The sequence below is a fragment of the Leptidea sinapis genome, chromosome 10 (assembly GCF_905404315.1).
Source record: "Leptidea sinapis chromosome 10, ilLepSina1.1, whole genome shotgun sequence".
NCBI lineage: Eukaryota > Metazoa > Arthropoda > Insecta > Lepidoptera > Pieridae > Leptidea > Leptidea sinapis.
This window is the reverse complement of record NC_066274.1, coordinates 1,811,071-1,831,080: the sequence shown is the minus strand read 5'-3', so window position 1 is coordinate 1,831,080 and position 20,010 is coordinate 1,811,071. Positions and strand designations below refer to the sequence as shown.

The window sequence follows — 20,010 nt, the reverse complement described above, 5'->3', positions numbered from 1 at the left end:
GTGTTTATTGACAAATTCATAAACATTGAGTCACCCGCCAAATGCCGCAATTTCATAACCCGAAACACGAACAAGCAGACGAGTCTCATATTTTCATGGGATTCAAATAAAAATAAAGTGGATTCCCCCAGGCGGTCTAATTTAATACGAACCGTGGTCATCTCGTCATACGGATGATGTGGCTTTCATTTTATTACTTAGGAGGGAGTGAATACGAGGATGTTACAGGGACGAGCGGCGTATGTCAGCTGCTAAACACTTCTGTTATTGCCGGACGAACAGCGTTCCATCTATTTGCATAATTGAACGGACACTTGAAAGCACCACCATTGTTATACTATGCCGCACCATTTGCCAGATTTGTCGTATCATTTATGCATGCTTCTCATAACGCGCCGTTTTTCTAGAACATTCATTATATAGCCTTTGTACTGTCTGTTATTAAGAGATGCTTAAGAACTGAGCTTAGAGAAATATATAACGTAATGTCAACATTTACACAACCACACTTTTGTGAAAAGAATTGCGGTCAGATGTTTTCTTAAAGAACATTTAGATGTCGCCCTAAAAATCAGATAGAAAGTCCTCCATTACATGAACTTGCACAGATTTCATCAAGGAATTTAATGAAGCAATAAAATTTAACGCCGCCATAAAATTCATACTAAAAATTTAGAGAGAAAAAGTTTTAAACATCGATTAAACGTAATCGGCTTTGTCTGTAGAATAAGTAGGTAAGGAGGCAACTAGTGATCAGAACGAACAGTAAAATCGCCATAAAATTTAACGTAAGTAGAGGAACAAAATAAAAGAAAATGTTATCTAGCCGAAGTAAATTTTTAATGACTGAAGATACTCAATGCTTGAACACAAGATCGTTACAATTTGTTACAAAAATAACTGCTCTAAATGCTGATTGTGCTACGCAATTGCTATCGGTACTTCGAATACATCAGCGTAATTGATATATATTTTTATGGAAAAGAGGACAAATGAGTATAACATCACCTGATGTTAAGTGATCACCGCCACCCACATTCTCTTGCAACACGAGAGACGCAAACTTTTTGTATGCTAATATAAGGGATATTAGCCTGAATAATATATTCTAGAAGGAAAATGGTTGTGAGTATAATTCTATTGACTCTTGTTCTTTAAGTATTCCATTTTGTATTAAAAATTAAAATATTTTTGTATGAATTTGTCACGAAATTAGAATATGTAAATTAATTTACATAAATTTTACATTAGATTTACTTAGTATTACGTGTTCAAAATTATATGTACGTGGCTTGGGAAATAACCTGTTTAGTTTACAACAGTATAAATGAAATAAATATAAAATAATAATATGATCTCAAAAATCAACAATTTGTACGAATATGAGTCTGATTCAGAATTATTGTTTTTATTAACATAAGAAATATTCGCAGAAATCAGATAAACCATCTGAATATAAATTAAACTCGGAAACATAATTTGACGTTGAGCACAAACGAATCATTATATTTCGTATACATTACAAAGCAAATATTAATTTCAAAAACAAATTAATATTTGTACTTATGTCGTCACGCAACAAAGCATCTGTTACTTTATTTAAAATTCTGAACCTTTTATGAATAGCCTCTTTTAAGTAAATGTTTTCATATTTTCGTAAGTAAAGGCGAAATTAATCGAAAGGCCCTTGCGGACATCAATACAACCCCCGGCCATTGTTAGGAATGATTACAATAATGTTTTCAGAGGCAAATGTTAATTTTTATTACCGCTACATTCATTTATTTCACACTTTGAAGTGTTTCGTTGTTTCAGGGGAGTCTTTTTAAATGTAACCGAAGTAAATTAAGGAAAAATTTAATGACTCGTGAATCTTCTTTGCTGGGTTTCGTTTCAGGCAATATTTAAGTGGAAGTAGGTTGATTGTAATTAAGGGCACAGATAATGAAACAGATTGATCAATTACAGCCGTATGCCTGAAGGTGTGATTGACGTATTTAATTTTCCTCCGTACCGTATAAATGAGGATGAACTTATAGGCGGCTGGCCCTGTCAGTTTTAGACAGGAAACGGTCAACTCCTCGGGGCTTGCAGCCGCGATAGTTCTGATAGTTAAGCGGCTGTTGTTCCACAGAAACTTTGTTGTATTTACATCGAATGCTTGAAATTATTTCTAATATATACTAAATTGAATACTTGGGATAAAATCATTCTAAAATTTGATTTTATACTATAAACTCAATTATGTTTCTCATTTTGACCAAAAACATCAAAGTATTGTAGCGCCTATAACATACTTTTATGTCAAATATTCCGTTCCTAGGGCTTAGATGCACTAAAGATATACTCAAAGACAGAGTTTCTGTATTTGCAAGCATATGAGACATGCTGTCTTAAGTCACAATGTTATATGTAATCCAGAAAAAGGCTCTATTCGCGCTATATATAACACAGGTCTTGAAATTAATTTAGTGAAAAATTATATGTAATACACATCTTAACTGAATTTGAATTTGAATTTGCTGGAAGATATATATAATATATATAGGAATGTAAACACCAAGAACATGCATAAACTTATTTTGCCTACTACTCGGTTAGGTCGAGTTAGTAAGTTGGGCGATGTATATGCTCTTATTACATGATGACAGAAAACGTACAAAACAAAATACGTGTTACCAAATTTAAAAGAATTACGAAGAATGGTTTATGTGGTAACAAATAACATAAATAAAATTCTTAAAAATACCACGGATTGGGAATGGAGCGACCACCTACGCTATCAGTAATAAATTTTATTGTACAATATTATATTGAAACAAAATTTAACTAAAAATAGAGTTTTTTGCGCCCGTTATTTTCAGATCTGAGGCATATTTTTTTGAGTGGGTGGGCACTATTTGACATTTAATAAATGATTTTACATACTATTTTGTATAAGTGTATTAGAATTTGAATGGTTAATTCGTTTTGTAGGCGTCGCATCTTGAGTGATATTCCTCAGTTAAAATAAGGTAGATATCCAGTAGTTAACTTCTCGTCTTATGTGCGTTTTTGCGCATACACGTCCTTGGTTCAAGCTTCCAGATGAGAGGTAAAAAGTTCCTATTGTCTCTTAAAATCAGAAGGCACTGTGTCAACTTGTCACTTATTCTTATGAAAACACTCCCAAATATATAACTAACAAACAATGCTTAAAAATTTATATATTAAACTACTACACTAGAAAATCTTATGAGATTATGCAGGAGTATAAATAAATAATGAAGCGATTATTATGCATGCAAAATCTAGATCTAAGTGATCTACCATGAAGCTCGCAAATTACTTTTGTGCTGCGTCCACTAAGTGAGTGTTAGAGTAGCCACGAAACCCACAATTTATCATTGCAAGTAAGTTTCGCTTCCAAATGGTCTTCATATTCAAACAGTTCTATGACATATATCCAAAGTAATAGAGTTCAAGTTTAATTGACATGCAAACGGAATTTTGATCGTTATTTGCTTGATAGTAGTCAATTATAAGCTTCTATTCGATTTGATGGCTAGTTCGTCCCTTGAGTCCCTTGCTGCTCGCTTTGGCTAACAAAGTTTAAATTAATTCCCGATTGATACATCACATTAAAATGTACTTCTACTGTGATTTTAGTCAGGCGAGTATTCGAATTTTGTTTATCTGCAATATTTGATAAAATTTTAAAATGAATAGTTTGGAAAAATAGAATGTTAATTCCATTTTGTTTTTCTACAGGCTTGTCAATATATTCGCTGAATAAAAATTTAAATAAAGGAATATTTATTTATAGTCATTTTTTTCTGATATAATGATCCTAGTTTGGACACGGGGAAGGACACTTGCGTCGATAATCTGGCTCCTGCTCATGTCACAACTACTTCATTTGGTGCTGGGACTGCTGCTTTGACTGCCGAAGCAGTAGTCAGCGAAGCATCATCAGTGAGTCTTCTTCTTTGTGATATTTACGGTCGAGACACTTGGCAATATAGAAAGTACTATCTAAGCACCATAATAGACCTGCTGGAAACCCAAGCGCTGATAGTCATTTCAGCCAACAGATCAGCTATGCAAAGCAGATACACTGCCAGTATTCCTGGAACACTTCTCGTGGTGATAGTTTTTACCTTATGTAATCAAATTTTATAAGCATTTTTTTTTATGGAATAGGAGGACATACGAGCGTACGGGTCTCCTGGTGTTAAGTGATCACCGCCGCCCACATTCTCTTGCAACACCAGAGGAATCACAAAGCATTGCCGGCCTTTAAGGAAGGTCTACGCGCTCTTTTTGAAGGTACCCATGTCCTATCATCCCGGAAACACCGCACAAGGAAGCTCATTCCACAGCTTTGTAGTACGTGGAAGAAAACTCATTGAAAACCGCACTGTGGAGGACCGCCACACATCCAGATGGTGAGGCTGATATCCTAACAAATAAAATTTGTAAATTTGTAAATTTGTAAATTATGAAAAAGACTTGCTTGTATATCAACAGTAGCAGAAATATGTCAACTATTTTGTTATGTGTATATTCCGATTGGAAAGTTAATATTCACGACTGACTGAGTAAATTCGCAACGTTTCGAGCGACTTTTAATTGACAGTGCAGTAAATACATTTGTCATGATGTCGCTATATCAATGCTTCGATTTTACGCTGTAGTCCCTGTATTAAAACACTTAATTCGATTCTACAATGCAAAGAGTTCATGTAATGGATAATTAACTAAATTATTTTATCGATTTGTAATTATAATTTGTGAGATTCAGTGGTAATTGGATCAACATTTCATTGTACGATAATATAGAAACGACGACCAAATTGGTGGGATTTTATAAGTTGAAATGTTTTAATTAATATTAAGTTGGTCTTTTGTGTGAAAGCTGTTGGAAGTGTAAACGAAGCATTACGGAGTAGGTGGTTTGTCTATGGTGTTGTATTATCTTTACTCCTGTCAAACGTCTATGCTCTCTGCCTGCGACTGACCATCGACTCGCTGCGTTTTTCTGTGTGCTCCCAAAATATTTAAAATAAATCAAGTTTGATCCTTTTCAAATCTTTTCTTTTCACGGCCTACACCCTTCAGGTTATGGGCCCAGCCCTTCAGGCAATAGTAGTTATCCATTTTTTGTTAAATAACAAGTTAATTATAATCTCAACATATCGGCGGTGAAATCTACAACTACACAACAAAGGTGGAGTCGATATCGCGAGTCACAATTGACAAACTTAAAGGTATGGAAGACTACTCCACATGGAAATTCCTTGTTATTGGGTTATATAAAATTCTAACGAGTCTCAAGTGATTGATATTATTTATAAGATTCACAATGAGTTATTATTGGGTCAACTTTTATTTGACATTTATATAGAAATAACATGGGAATTGTATTATGTAAGCAATTTTTTTAACCAATGAAAAGTTGGTAATATTGGGGACAAATAATTGTTATGAGTCTTGTTATAATTATTATTTATAAGTTTCACGTTTAACTGTGATTGGATCAGTGTCTTATTTGATGATGTTTTCGAAACAGCAAGCTTAATGACGGTAATTTTATAAGTAAACCAATATGTTTTAATTAATATAAAGTTAGCCTTTTGTGGGATAAAATTGCGCAGCGCGATATAATAATTACGAGTCTCGGGCTTGCTCATCTCATGCACCTGTTGCTGGCGACTTTAACTAAAATTTAGTGTTATACGTGTTACTATCTCGCCTTATATGCAACACTTGTGTATAATTTGGGCGGTAAACCGATATTAGATAATCCGCCCAAGCTGTTTGCACTAAAAGAAAATTCAGGTATATTTTGGGCTTGTTACGATAAGAACTTAGCATCTGTTTCGTTACCCATAGCCACTTCATGTTTATGGACTAAATTATACGTTATGAATCGATCAATAATAGTTGACTAAGAATAGAAACTCTGCATTCAATTTAATATTCCGTTTGTACGATTTGATTTACTGAATATTAGGAAATTGTAATTGTATCGAACAAAGCTTTTATCGAGGAAATAACTGCATGAAATAATTAAATTTCCTTTAAAAATACTAAAAATTGTATATTTATAATATAGCAATACAACAAAATATATAAAAATACTTCAAAATTAAAATTATTGAGCTAGAGGTCGCGGGTTCGAATTCCAGGTAGGTGCAAACATTCATATTTATATAATATTACGTATTTGTGTATGTTTAAGTATATATTATATCGAATCTATCGTTACTGGTTTTGCCTAGTTTGGGTCTAAACAATATATGTGATGGTATGTCTATGTTATTATCTATATATATAAAAATGAGTTGCTGTTCGTTAGTCTCGCTAAAACTGGAGAACGGCTGGACCGATTTGGCTAATTTTGGTCTTGAATTATTTGTGGAGGCAAGGTTTAAAAGGTGAATAAATATGAAAGTGTTCGGAATTAAATAAAAACAACAATTTTGTTTTTCTTTTGATGTGTCCCCCGTCGTCCGATATTTGTTTTGTATGGACATATTTTCTATGAGAGAAATTATTGACGCACGGTTTGACAGTTCTGCTGTGAAACAATTTCAATACAACAACAGGGTGCATAATTTACGGAATAATTCTTGATGTTATGAAATATTATTGACAAATTCATAAAAAAACATTATTTTATTTATTATATACAGAACAACGTCTGTCGGGTCATCTAGTTACTTATAAATATTAAATTTATAAATCCGTTCCAATGAATTAAATATTGCAAAAATATTGCAATTTTGCCGGCGTAATTAAACAAAACAAGTTACATACATCTCCAAGGAGACGGGAGCAGTGCGGTTTGATCGGGATTCATTGAGTTTTTTTTTGTATTGTATCAGATAATAATTTCTCGACACACATTGTCATATAAAATATTTATTGTGAAACATATTGTGATCTATGACGTCTTCGACTAAATTAGCCTACAGCAGAGTAGTATCTACGAGTCTCTCGACCTTTTATGTAGCATGAGCAAGACGACAGTATTTCCAATACGAAATAATATATTACGTTGAATTCTCAGTATAAACCGCCCAAGGCTAGGTTAGGGTAGGCGCTAGACGACTTCGTTACATAAAAATCCTGTTATCCCGACCGTTGCCGACAAATTACTTTCTTGTTAAGAGGATACAAACAAGAGATTATATTTGTCAAAGAAATAAATATGAACACTTTTGTGAGGAAATAATGACGATATTATAACGCATTTTTTATTCTTATTTGATTATTTATAAAACTCTAAAGAAATGCAGCTTTATTATCTTATTTGGTACGGTGATCCAGTGGTGTACCTGCAGGATTTGGCTCTAAATTTGAGTTTGATTTGGATGTTATTTATTTCTTTGAATAATGAGACTTATGTGTTCTATCACTGACATATAAGAGAATAAATAGGTGATAAATATTTCTCCGTTGCTTAGTTGGCAAAAGTGGGAAACCAGTGGGACGCGCCTTTGCACAGGAAGCCGGCTAGATTAAGGGTACCACAACGATGCCTAATTCTGCCGTGAAGCAGTAATGTGTAAACATTACTGTGTTTCGGTCTAAAGAGCGCCACAGCTAGTGAGATTACTGGGCAAATGAGACTTAACATCTTATGTTTCGAGCGCAATTAGAGTGCCGCTCAGAATTTTTTTGGGTTTTTCAAGAATCCTGAGTGGAACTGCATTGAAATGGGTAGGGCGTATCAATTACCACCAGCTGAACGTCCTGCTCGTCTCGTCCCTTATTTCCATAAAAAAAAAAAATATCTATCTTTGTAACTCCAGATATTATGATTAAAACATAACTTTGTAGTGTATCCAGATTACGATTGTTATAATATTGATAATCTTTTTTCATTAGAGTATAAAAAATGTAATTTGTTATAATATCAACCATTCAGCATAGTATTTGAGAAAGACTTCAGTTTCAATAAAACTGTATCATTTCAGAATATGCCTTTGTTTGTTTCTGACAGTTATTTTGAAATAAGGTCGCATATCGATAAAACAAGCTGTACACGAACAATGTCATAAAAATACCTGGGAAATAATATCATTTGCAAGTGCGCACTGAAATTAACAAAAGCGTGACCCGTTTACCGAACATTTCACTTTATATTCCAAATTGCGCAAAAGTAATCAGCCGATTTATACCTCTCTGGCCCGCAATGATCTCTCGGTTGCGGCGACAAACACGCAATTTGTCCTGGACGTTAAATCGACCGCAAACAAAACGGGTGGCAGAACTCACGCCATGCCATCATTCACCTGTGGTCACCAATGATAATGAGATGGACCTACTGTTCAACATATTAGACTGATTGCAATTATGCACCCGACCGACTAAACCAAAGCAACCCTTTCGCACTTCGATCGAAGCCTAATCGAAACACGAAAACATACGAATGTCGTTTTAATATGTGACATAATATCACCGTAATGCGGTTGATGATTAATGAGAATAAGAACAATAAATTGTCACATTGAAATTTAAATTAAGTGTCATTTTTAGCAGAGCGTAATTACTTTGTAAAACATATGATGTTATTAAGTTGATTAATGATCAGTGCATTGTAATGTGATATTTTAATTTTTGCAACGCTCACAACAATGTACAGTTTTATGTAATTTATCATTAATAAAGTAGAAACTATTTAACGTATATTCAGCAACATTTTCGGTTTGTGCCGTAACATAAACAAAAATAGCAATTATTTGCAAAACAAACATTTGTTTATGTCTTATCAGTCAGATAAATTGTGAAATAATCTAAACATTAATTTTAAGGTCGGTTTTAAAAAGCTATTTGCAATTGTAAAACAGTACAAAGCCACAGGAGCATGTAAGCTGTTTAACTCTCCCGGTAGCGCACTTCGGTTACATTGCTCAAGTGTGGTCAGCGAGGTAATGAGATGGGACTCTGACCTCGTTCTATTGTCTTGCCGTTGCTACAGTCAGAGGCCGCTACAAATAAGCTAGCCACATAATCTGTCAAAGTAACTGAAACTCACAATACACGTAATAGGATTTATATTCTCTAAGCCTAGAAATTGGAAAATAAAATTATAATCCGGTGCTTTTGAGTCCATTGTGTAGAAGTTTATTCAGTCAGAAATGTCGCGCAAGTAACACGTTTTTTCGAAAACATATCAAGTTTTTGAAGGGAGATTATCCTCTATTGCTGTGCGGGTATGTTTTAATATCGCGTGCTCTGAAAGGGGGAAATGATAGGTCCACTTTATAAAGTCTGCTAACTGTCGTCCACAGACAACCGCAATATCAGCGGGGCTTCCGATACGATTTATTTTGTACTCCTTTATTCTATGTAAGTAGTATTATGTATATCAAGGATTTATTTCATTTCCATTTGTATTTGTTATTTCTGTTATATAATTAATTGTGATTAAATATATACTACATACGTTTTATTTTGTGTGGAATAATAAATATGGTCTGAGTTACTCCCCTATCTATGCTATTTCCTTAAAACTAGTTAAGTAGTTTCGGAGATATTTTGATACCATAAAAAGAAGAGAACACTATCAGTCAATTTTGCCAAAATCCAGCAAATACCACCTCCGAGATAACAAATGGCCCTAAACTTCACAATGGCAACTATGATAAATACTATCTCGACTCCAGTCAACTTCAGTCCCCCTGAAAACGTGCTTCTACAAAAGTCACGAAAAGTTGGGTTAAATATATAAATTTTAATAAAGAAATAACTCTTATGCAAACAACTTATGCTAAATATTCAAGTACACGTATACGCGTTTTTATTCTTTAAAAAGTATTTTATTTAACTCTGTGACATTCTGCATATTCTGATTTTACTAAGAGACACTTAAGTTTTAGTTGTAAAATTATTCAATTTTGTTACATTATTGAACAATTAATTGTTTGTAGCATACCTAGCACTCCTCATTTCAATTTTACACAAAGTTGCCACAGAACCGTTTCAATCATAATAATGGCATGATAATGAAATGGTTGGTGGACTTTAAGCTTTAGACAAAACATTCTCAACTTGCGAAACATTCCCTGGGCGATTCAATAAAACGAATTGTTCTCAAATTTCACTTCAAAATTTTAAGTTATTGATATACATTACGCTGTTAGTTTAATAAAAGCCAGAGTATCTCCATCCCGTATAAAGACATTGTTCGCGACAGTAATTTATCGGTGGTCATAAATAAAAGTAATTGTTCCAAATGGTCGAGGGATTTTTCCATAATTTGATAATGTAAAAGTTCGTGCTACCGATAGAACACATTTCAAGAACATCCGACTCAACTCCGGCGACATGCCACGGGGAAATGATTCAAAGGGGACGGTAATATAAAGAGATTTCCAAGACATCGCCGTCTCCGCACTAAATTAACGGGATAACGCTCTTTAGACGCTAAGTTTTACCGGCTGTAATTAACTTGGCCTTAGTAATTAAGATGGTTAATAAATGGATGCGTAGTAAGTCGCTTTGAGATAATTATGTCAGGAATGCTTTAATATAAGCAAAATAAGATGCTTCTTGCACTAATATTAACGTGATTATTTAGTGCACTTTAATCGTTACAGCATAAATAAACTATTTATTATAATATGTAAAATAAAATATATTTACAGCAGTCATTTCAAATCATTAACGTTTCATATACATTAAGTGCCACGCACCTTGAAAACTTCAAATAATCTCTGCAAACTTAAAAGTATGTAATTAAATAATAAAGGCCATAATATAACCTTAAGTGCTTTCTATGGTACTAAATCATTGAAAGATGTTATACGTGGACCTATTAAGGACGTTTACGACTTTCATAACATCGAAAAGTTTGAAGAAGGAATATTATTTTCGCATATCTAAGCATGAATAAATAAGGCAAACTCCTCGTTATATCTTTAGTGGCTCGCAGAGGGTTTTCATTTTTATATTTGTTTATTTCTTCAAAAATGATTGTAAATCGACTACCAAGATATAATCGGTATCGTACATGTAAGTAATAACAATGCAATGATGTCGTGAAATGGCACAACGCAAGCATGTAACTATCGGAGCAAATAATACCAACACTATTGCCTTATTTGTTCGCTGAGTGCTTCGTTCATTGTTCGAATAACTGACAATGTAAAATCGCTCGATATTTCCTAAGAATGAATGACTTTTCAATTGCTTCCACACTATTTATGGGTTAAAGAGGTAGTCAATAGGGTTTTTCACAATGTCATTTCCGGTACTTAAGAAACAACCTTTCGGGGTTATTCATGGCAGGAAATGATTTGCCGAAATACACATTACCGTATATTGTGAAAATGTCAGTTTTTTGACATTATTGACAATACATAATACGGTTTTGTTGGAGTAATGCATTTGTTATTTTATCTGTTGATAAAATTCAACAAAATCTTAATTTAAGCTGAGATGTAGATAAACATTTTGATTGTTTACTAGAAACTGCTTTTCCAAGTCTAGGCAATGCCAATATATATATTTACAAGCGGACAGTTCCGTAAATAGAGAGGAGATATCTAATGCGAGAAGAGATACGTGCGAGAATGCTTTTAAGTATTTCTTCACACTTCTCGGCAGAACTCACAAGGGAAAACAATCTTGCTTGACGTGCAAACAGACTAAATAAGCAACCATGTGATTTGTTTATACTTTTATGCATGAAAATCAGTAGAAATTTACTTAAAATTTAAAATTTTTACAATTTCTTTCAGGCACTAGTACGACATTTACATTTTTAAGGCTAGTGTTTGACTTTTGATTTTAATATAGCAATTTGCTAGCATATGTGTTATCTATAGATATAGCATCATTAATTTGCATGTCTGTCAAATGATCATGAAAAGGCAATCAGTGATTTTCTTTCCTCGTCAACTAGTATCTTCTATTAGTCTTTATTATCTTATTTAGCTTATTAAACCAGTGTATAAGGGCCCTTCTTTAAATCTCCCATAACAATATCAAGATATCTCGTATCAACAACACATTCTAACTTTTCTTATGCTAGCAATAGCCCCGCTATATAAGAGGGGGAAAACCGGCAAGAGGCACACGTCATGGGAAGTGGTGAGGGTGGGTTCCAGAACATTGTGAGCCTAAGTAAGTAGTAAGTTGGCAGTATGCTCTAAGAACCTAAGTCATATCGAATTAATTGCCCATAAGCATCAGTTCTACAACGAGGCTGTATAGTTTTAAAGTAAATTCTAATCCTTAATGCTACATTAAATTTGCAAAAACATAGAAAGCTATGGCGGATAACATAAGAGCTGTTTAATTATCTAGAAAGTTCTTTAGTTGTATTTAAATCCGCGAGATTTATATTCAACAAAGAAGTGTGATTACGGGATGGTCCCGTGAGCTCTAGACTCCGCTTTATCTCATATACATCGTGCATGCTGCATCCGCGACGTCCCGTGGGATATTGGTTGAACTGAATTCGATATTGTATCGATGTTCTAACTTCGTAGTCCCACTTCCAAAGTGGAAAACGTTATTGTGAATATAATTTTAGCGATTGCGAATCACTTTGGTTGGAGCTGTTACTGGTTGTTTATTAATTTGCATATTGGTTTGATTGATGTCGTTTTATATATCTATACGCGAACCATTTTTTTTATAAAAATAAAAGACGAGACGAGTAGGACGTTCAGCTGATGGTCATTGATACGCCCTACTGACTACAATGCAGTGCCACTCAGGATTCTTGAAAAACCCAAAAATTCTGAGCGGCATTGCAATTGCGCTCGTCATCTTGAGACATAAGATGTTAAGTCTCATTTGCCTAGTAATCTCACTAGCTGCGGCGCCTTTCAGACCGAAACACAGTAATGTTTACACATTACTACTTCACGGCAAAAAAGCGCCGTTATGGTACCTATCATCTTCCCGGCTTCTTGTGTAAAGTAGCCGCCCACTGGTAAATTAACCATTATAAGACATTGAGTTTTGGTTTAAGGCATTTATAAATATTCTGGGATTATGGGAATGTTAAGTCTTAAGGTTGGTAATATATTCATCTTGTCTCAGGTTAGCGAGCTGAATCGAAATACTGCTCAAAATTTATGCTTTAAGGATCCCTGAGTTGCTACGCATTGGAAAAAGCATCAGGGGTGTATCTTTCTCATCTCATTATTATCATAAAAAAAAAATAGTTCTGTACCACACTGTATTTTTAAATATTATTGTATAAATTTTTTTTAAGTGAAATTTCTTAATTCCACATAGCAGATTATTTTGTGAGTATGTGAGTGAGCCTGAGTCATTACGATTGGGCTCAAATCGGGAGACTCGGTCAGTCAGCATTGTATTTCATCTTGTATTATTTATTACCTCGTGTTGATGAAATGTTAACATAATTTTTAAGTATTTAAGTCATCTTAAGTACACTTTCTTTCTTATGGTGCAATGCTTACGGAACCCTTAACGTCATCGAAATATTTGCATAACTCTAAATTTATTCTCCTTCTTCTTCTTCAAATTTTTGTAAATTGAATGATAAAAATTAATATATTTATAATTTTTGCACATTAGTGGGTTACACTCAAAAGTGTAAATAAATAAATCCTTTAAATTTCTTCTGAAGATAAACTATGACCAATCACCATTTATTTCTCCCTTGTACAACTCTCACCAACCCGAAATTCACAAGTCCCTATAGTATAAGCAGATTCAATTTACTATCAGTCTTTTACTAAAACATGTTACTCTTAATAAATGTAAAACAAAAACTTCATGTTTTTCAAATAAAATCATCTACCATAACCATATTAAGCCAGCAAACCACAAAAAGTACTCCAAGATTGCTTTAAATGAACATTGTTTAAAATAGAATTAATTAATTGTAATACACGTTATATTAGCGAGAGCGGTGGTTCCACACAAGATGCACCTAAGCCGGTGTATTCTCATCTCCCCACGGGGACGCCACGTGCCGCCACTTAGCACTCCAAGAATAAACATCCTCCAAAATCTCACACCCCGTTCGTAATATGAGGAAATAGAGATCAAAATCTCTTGCACTGCAGCTCAGAATAAAATAGACACGCTCCCGACAGAGCTCCACTTCAGAAGCTTTCCTACTAGGCATTAGAATTGCCTCGACGTGTACAAAAATAGTGAGACGAGGCGCCTTGTAAATTGAATAGTCCAAGACCGAAATTATGTAGTCGTGAGACTTAAGTATATCGTGGAAGTGCAAATATTCGAGCGAATTTAGGGAGCCGTTTATATACGAGGTCGTAAAACCTTATCTGAGAAATTATGAAAAGGGAAAAGTAAAAAATTACTTTGAGTTGTCGGATTTTTATGGTATATGACTATTGAGATTAGCCTGTAATAAAAACATTAAGGAGTTTACATTAATTTTATAGATCTATTCATATTTGAAAATGATATATTAAAGTGGAATTGTTTCGTCACAAAGTTTTGCAGTGTTAGTCGTAGCACGAACGAATGAATTTCGCCCCACTGAGATTTGTTCCACTAGTTTTTTTCTTTAATATTTATGAACTTGGTGTCTCACATGTCGTTTTACCTTTGTAATGTCATTTGCTTCAAGCTCCGTTTGCGTTTTGAATGTGTATCCCACCGTTCCCAAAACACGAAAACTTTGATGATTACATTGCGTGCTCTTTGATAACGGTGGCTCGGTTCTACGCTATTTCTCAATTATTAAAATCAACTTTCCGTATAATATTAAAATTTTATTTTTGTAATATAACCCCTATTTCACCTGATACGTATTTTTCAATGAAACGTAAAGGGGAAGCCATTAATTATTTTACACCTTTTCGGGAGTTTTGTCATAAATAAAAACAAAGAGTGCCATTAAGAGCATAATTCAGGCATTTTTAATGTTGTGAAAAGACCAAAGGGTTTTATATTTTTACAGATTCAACAGCTTTACATAAAATCAACCTTTAATTTAAGCGGCCTTTCAACATGTGATTTATATGACCAAGTATACACCCTATTAAAAATGGATGAAATGATATAGAGAATAAAAATGATAATTTAAATATAAACTTGTTAGTGTCGGGAATCATTTTTGCAAGGCAATGCGGATAAAACAGCTAAACGGATTTGGGTGAAGTGCCTCGTCTATATGATTTGATTTTGCGAATTAATAATTCAAATGGACAAAATCGTCGTCTTATGGGGTCGAAGTGGCGGGCCCTCGTAGCGAAAAATAGATAATAAAATGTATTGAAATGGCGGCGGGCCGGCTTATCCGGTTCAAACTCAATGAATATTTGATTTCAATTTTTTTTCGGCGTCACCGTGAAGTATTCACGCTATACCTAATTTGATTTTCGCCGTTCCAACCATTTTCCAGGGCAGTTTGCATTCATATTCAGTATATGCGTAGGTTTCCCTTCTGCTGAATTACAAATAAACAAATTCCTGTACATTTTTGATATGTTTTATAACGGTTTTTTGTGATATCATATAATTGTTTATAAAAGGAAAAAATTGTGATAAATATATAATACCGCATTTAGGTTATATTATGTACTACATCCTAGATAACATTTCTTAACTTGGTTGTTTGTAACGCTAGTTGTGGCCACCTGTACTAAACTCACTTAGTTTATGCTCAGCGCTCGTAGCAATAACACGCATTTGAGAGCTGGTTTCTGTTTGAAATATGTGATATTATTTTAAAAGAAGATTAGATTATTAGTTTTAATATTAAATTGTTGGCGTCATGTCATCGCAATACATAATCTAAGATAATTAATACGCTTATTACTTTAGTGTGTCTTACACTCGCGATATCTATGTCACTTTGTTCAAGTGTGCATGCGATGCTGAAAATAAGGTTAAAAGAGGTTTAAATTTGGCCCCTATTTTTTTGACATGGTCACAGCTGTCACATTGATCTATCTAGACATATAAACTATTTAAGTACCTTAACGTTAAATGAATAACATGATTGTCAAACTGCTTTAAGCGCTCTCATCAAGTAGCGCCATATAAATTGATAGAAATATCTTTAAATTAATATTAATAAAAACGATTGCATTTTAAATTCATTAAAAGTGACTTATATTAATAATATTAATATCAAATCCGTTGTATATCACACAAATGACACAGAAAAGGCGTTTGAGTAAGACGTAATTATTAAGCAAAGACAATCTGCGCCTTCACCGTTTGTTATAGAGCCTCATTTCGCCTGCAAGGGATTAACAAAGATTTGTTTTTGCGAACTTGCATAATTGACGACACAGCAATATTTCACCAGGCCCAAATATTCGGGTCGACCTGTTTTTGTAATGGGAATTACAGAAGTTAATTTGAGATTGCAACTGGTGTTACTGCTTTAGAATCTTTGTTTACAACACAACATGGCTGATCCAGCTAATAATTCTTTATTTTATACGTATTGTTTATTCCAAATGTATATCTTAAATTAAACGTTTGATGAAAATATTATATTATAAATTAAGACGATATTTCAACCGATATGCTACTTGCAAAACTATTTCAAGTTGCGACTTCCTGAGATATCTTTGACCTATCTTTATACACTTGTAGCTTTACTAAGAGAATTTTTATCGTTATTTGCATGGATAATGTGAACTGGAGGATAAAGACAAGGTTCTTATTTATGCACAGTAACAGTGTTATCAATGAATTAATATAAACTTACATAATATTTTAGTATACAGACGATCACTTTCAGGTTAAAATTCATAAAAATTCAAAGAATTACTTAAATATTCTCTATACAGTTTATTTTTTAAGAGAATAATGATGGCACATCTGTTTAAATCTCAGACTATGTCTGAAACTGCACTTAAGTACGAGCAACCTTGCATAGCCTCAACTCGTATGGCAATTATGGAAATGTTCACGAACACTTAAGTTCAAAATATTTCAGTCTAAAAGTGGTCCCTAAAACCTGGTTTCCGTTAACCGATGCTTCCCAATAATCTCAGTTTTATAAGCCTGACAATATTTCCAATCATCATCATTGAGAATGCTGCCATGAAGTTCCGGACATTTAACAGGATTAATGCTTAAACTGGACCTGGATAGGCTTACACGCTTTGCAGGGATTTGAATCATATACCGAAAATAGAACGTCCAAGAAAATCGCAAACGTGGCCGTCCTAAGCAAAACTGGCGGTGGACTTTCATTGACGAAGAAAATTGTAAAGACCTGGAGTGAAGTTATTGACAGGACCGAGTAGTATGGAGAAGCAATGTGGATGTCCTTTGCACACGTCACTTACTTTAGACTGCGCAGAAATTTGGGCAGTCGTCGCTACTATCCTGAACAAACCAATATTTCCACTGCTAATAACAGTAACATACGAAATAAAAAATACTTTTACATTATTTAAACTTCATCAGAAGATAATACAAAAAACATCAATTACCAAAACCGACTTTATTTAAAATAACTTTATGAAAATACAATCGTTGGTTTCGATTTACATTTGTACGATATTTATACTTGTTATCGATTTTGAGGATACGACAAGCTGGAGTAATGAGGCGAGGCGTGTTCAGAAATAATATTTTCCTTACCCCATTGACAAGCAAAGATGTCTAGGAGTTGGCTTGAGGAAAATCATGCAATATTTTACGTTATATGCGAAAAACTATTTTGTATTAGTAAACGTAAACTTACAAATGGAGAGGATTTTGTTTTGTCAACTAAATATTTATAAAAAGTAAAAATATATTGTCAAAGTTGGTATAGAAATTATACTGAGGTTAAAAAGAGACGATATAGCACTGGAACGAATTGTTGTGTATAAGATTATTGTTGAAAAAATCTTCAATATTGTTCTTTATATAGTTTGTTATTTACTTTAACTTTATTTTAAGTTGTCCCTATAACGTCAAGTTTATTCTTTCAAAAAATGAATACACAATATTCAGTTTAATGAAATAATTCTATTATAAAAAATAATATTCGTATAAGTCGTATTAAAAAAATGTGCGAGCTTAGTGTGTATTAAACCGTGTATATAACAGATATATTATAGCTACAATATTGATTTAAATCAAAGTGTTGTAGTCGTTTTAAATTGTAATTATTATGACGGGTACTCACTATATATATTTTATATATTTGATGCCGTACGTTTTAAATTTTAAATGAATAACGACTTACCTCTGTGTCTGTTGGTCTGCTTGTCGAACATTAGCATTGCGTCCTCAATCTGAAACAACGTAACGTAAAATTTTAATAAAAATAGTGGAAATATGGTGATGGTGCTCGATTCGTGCCTCGCCCAAGCAATAAAACACTCCGTCTCTGTAATAACGAGTAAGCACCGTACAGAGTAAACCACACGCTGCAAATAAACTTTGATAAGCGAGGGCGAGCAGGTAATAACGTATTCATAGAGAAATAAATGGAAAGTCGGCGGTTAGGATACGAACAATACAAGCGAACAGAGATGCGCTGTCAACTCTCATCTAACACGCCCAAACATTCGCTCGCAATTGTTCGTTTTAAAACTCCCCGTACGCTTGATAAATCCGAAATTGCATTGTAATATTCATGTCGACGTAACGGCCATTCATGTTATAATTGTAAAATCTTTATTAAAGTTTCAGTTGCGGATGATGTCCAGTGCCCGAGGACTTGCGAAATTGTTCGTGTTAAAACAGGCGTTTGGAAAAGTGGGCATAGCGAGTTTGACGGGTGTCCTCAAGGGTTTTGTCTCGGAGTCGCCGCGAGCCCCCGGGGTAACATTACTCGCGAACCCCGACACGACGTACGCCCGATGATCGATGTCGAATACCCGTAACAGGTGACCTTTCTCTGAATTATTCTTACCTGTAGAAATGTTTGTTTAATGGTGATTTGTTTGCGCGGGAATTGCAAAGCCTTTATCCAGGCGTGTGTGCCGACAACCCTTTTTGTGTGCGATGAAAAATTTTCAACATCGTTTGACGAAATTGAATTAGGTTTGTCTTTTGTTTTATAATCTAAATTATTCACACAATCCCCAAATTAATGTTCAAACTAACTTGATTTGCGAAATTGTTTCAAGATTAATAGTTATGTAACTTATAATGAAACGCAGTCTAAGTGGAAACTAGTTCACATGGAATTTTTAAACGAAACACTTACTACTAAAAAGTAAAAGTAAAATTCTTAGCAGCATTAATATTAAATTCATAGTTGCATTAATTGGAACAATGATTAATATCCAATATATTTATTTATTAATTATACCGACCATTATTATTTAGAAATATAAGTCGCAGAATAGAAAACTGTATTTTTTAAGTCCCCTCATAAATCAAATGAAAGTAATGTGAAGCAGTTATGTGTAAACAATACTGTGTTTCGGTCTGAAGGGCGCCGTAGCTAGTGAAATTACTGGGCAAATGAGACTTAACATCTTATGTCTCAAAAGTTTTGGGTTTTTCAAGAATCCTGAGCGGCACTGCATTGTAATGGGTAGGGCGTATCAATTACCATCAGCTGAACGTTTTAATCGTCTCGTCCCTTATATTCATAAAAAAATCCCTCCATTGGAAACAAATCTAAGAAAAGCTATTGCGGAGTTGCCAGTATTCTTCATCCCAATCATAGTTTTGCATGCTACTAAAGTATTCTAAACTTGCATAAAATACAAAATAGAGTTGTAAAATAATATTATGAAATAATGTGACCAGTCGTTACTTTCGTGTTCCTCACCAAGTATCGTGCAAGAGCCTTAACAGCATAATAATAAATTTATTTTAAAAATAACAAGGAACAAATGCTGGTACCGCAGACAAGACGTCGTATTAAACAATCTGTATCTCCTTAACTTTATAACTTGAGCACTTTTCTCATTTTATATTTAATCTTTTATTCCGCTGTGTCACTTCAAAATTTAGTTTAGTTCATAAAACTAGTTACGGTTGTACACAGTTTAAAGTTTGGAGTTTATTATGAGAATTCAATGTGTTTATTATTTGATTGAATCGGTCATTTAAATAAAACACTTTTAAAGGAATAAAACGCGTGTAGTT

The 20,010-nt window shown here is 33.7% G+C and overlaps 1 protein-coding gene across 10 annotated transcripts in view; it reads right to left on the bottom strand.

Annotated features, from left to right (window-relative positions):
* Positions 1-20,010, bottom strand: part of LOC126966522 (RNA-binding protein Musashi homolog Rbp6) — a 934,160-nt gene that overhangs the window by 117,741 nt on the left and 796,409 nt on the right. For all 10 annotated transcript variants that reach the window (XM_050810646.1, XM_050810647.1, XM_050810644.1 and 7 more), the window contains one exon: positions 18,149-18,197. In XM_050810646.1, coding sequence (XP_050666603.1) covers positions 18,149-18,197 — 49 coding nt within the window. The remainder of the gene's footprint in view (positions 1-18,148; positions 18,198-20,010) is intronic.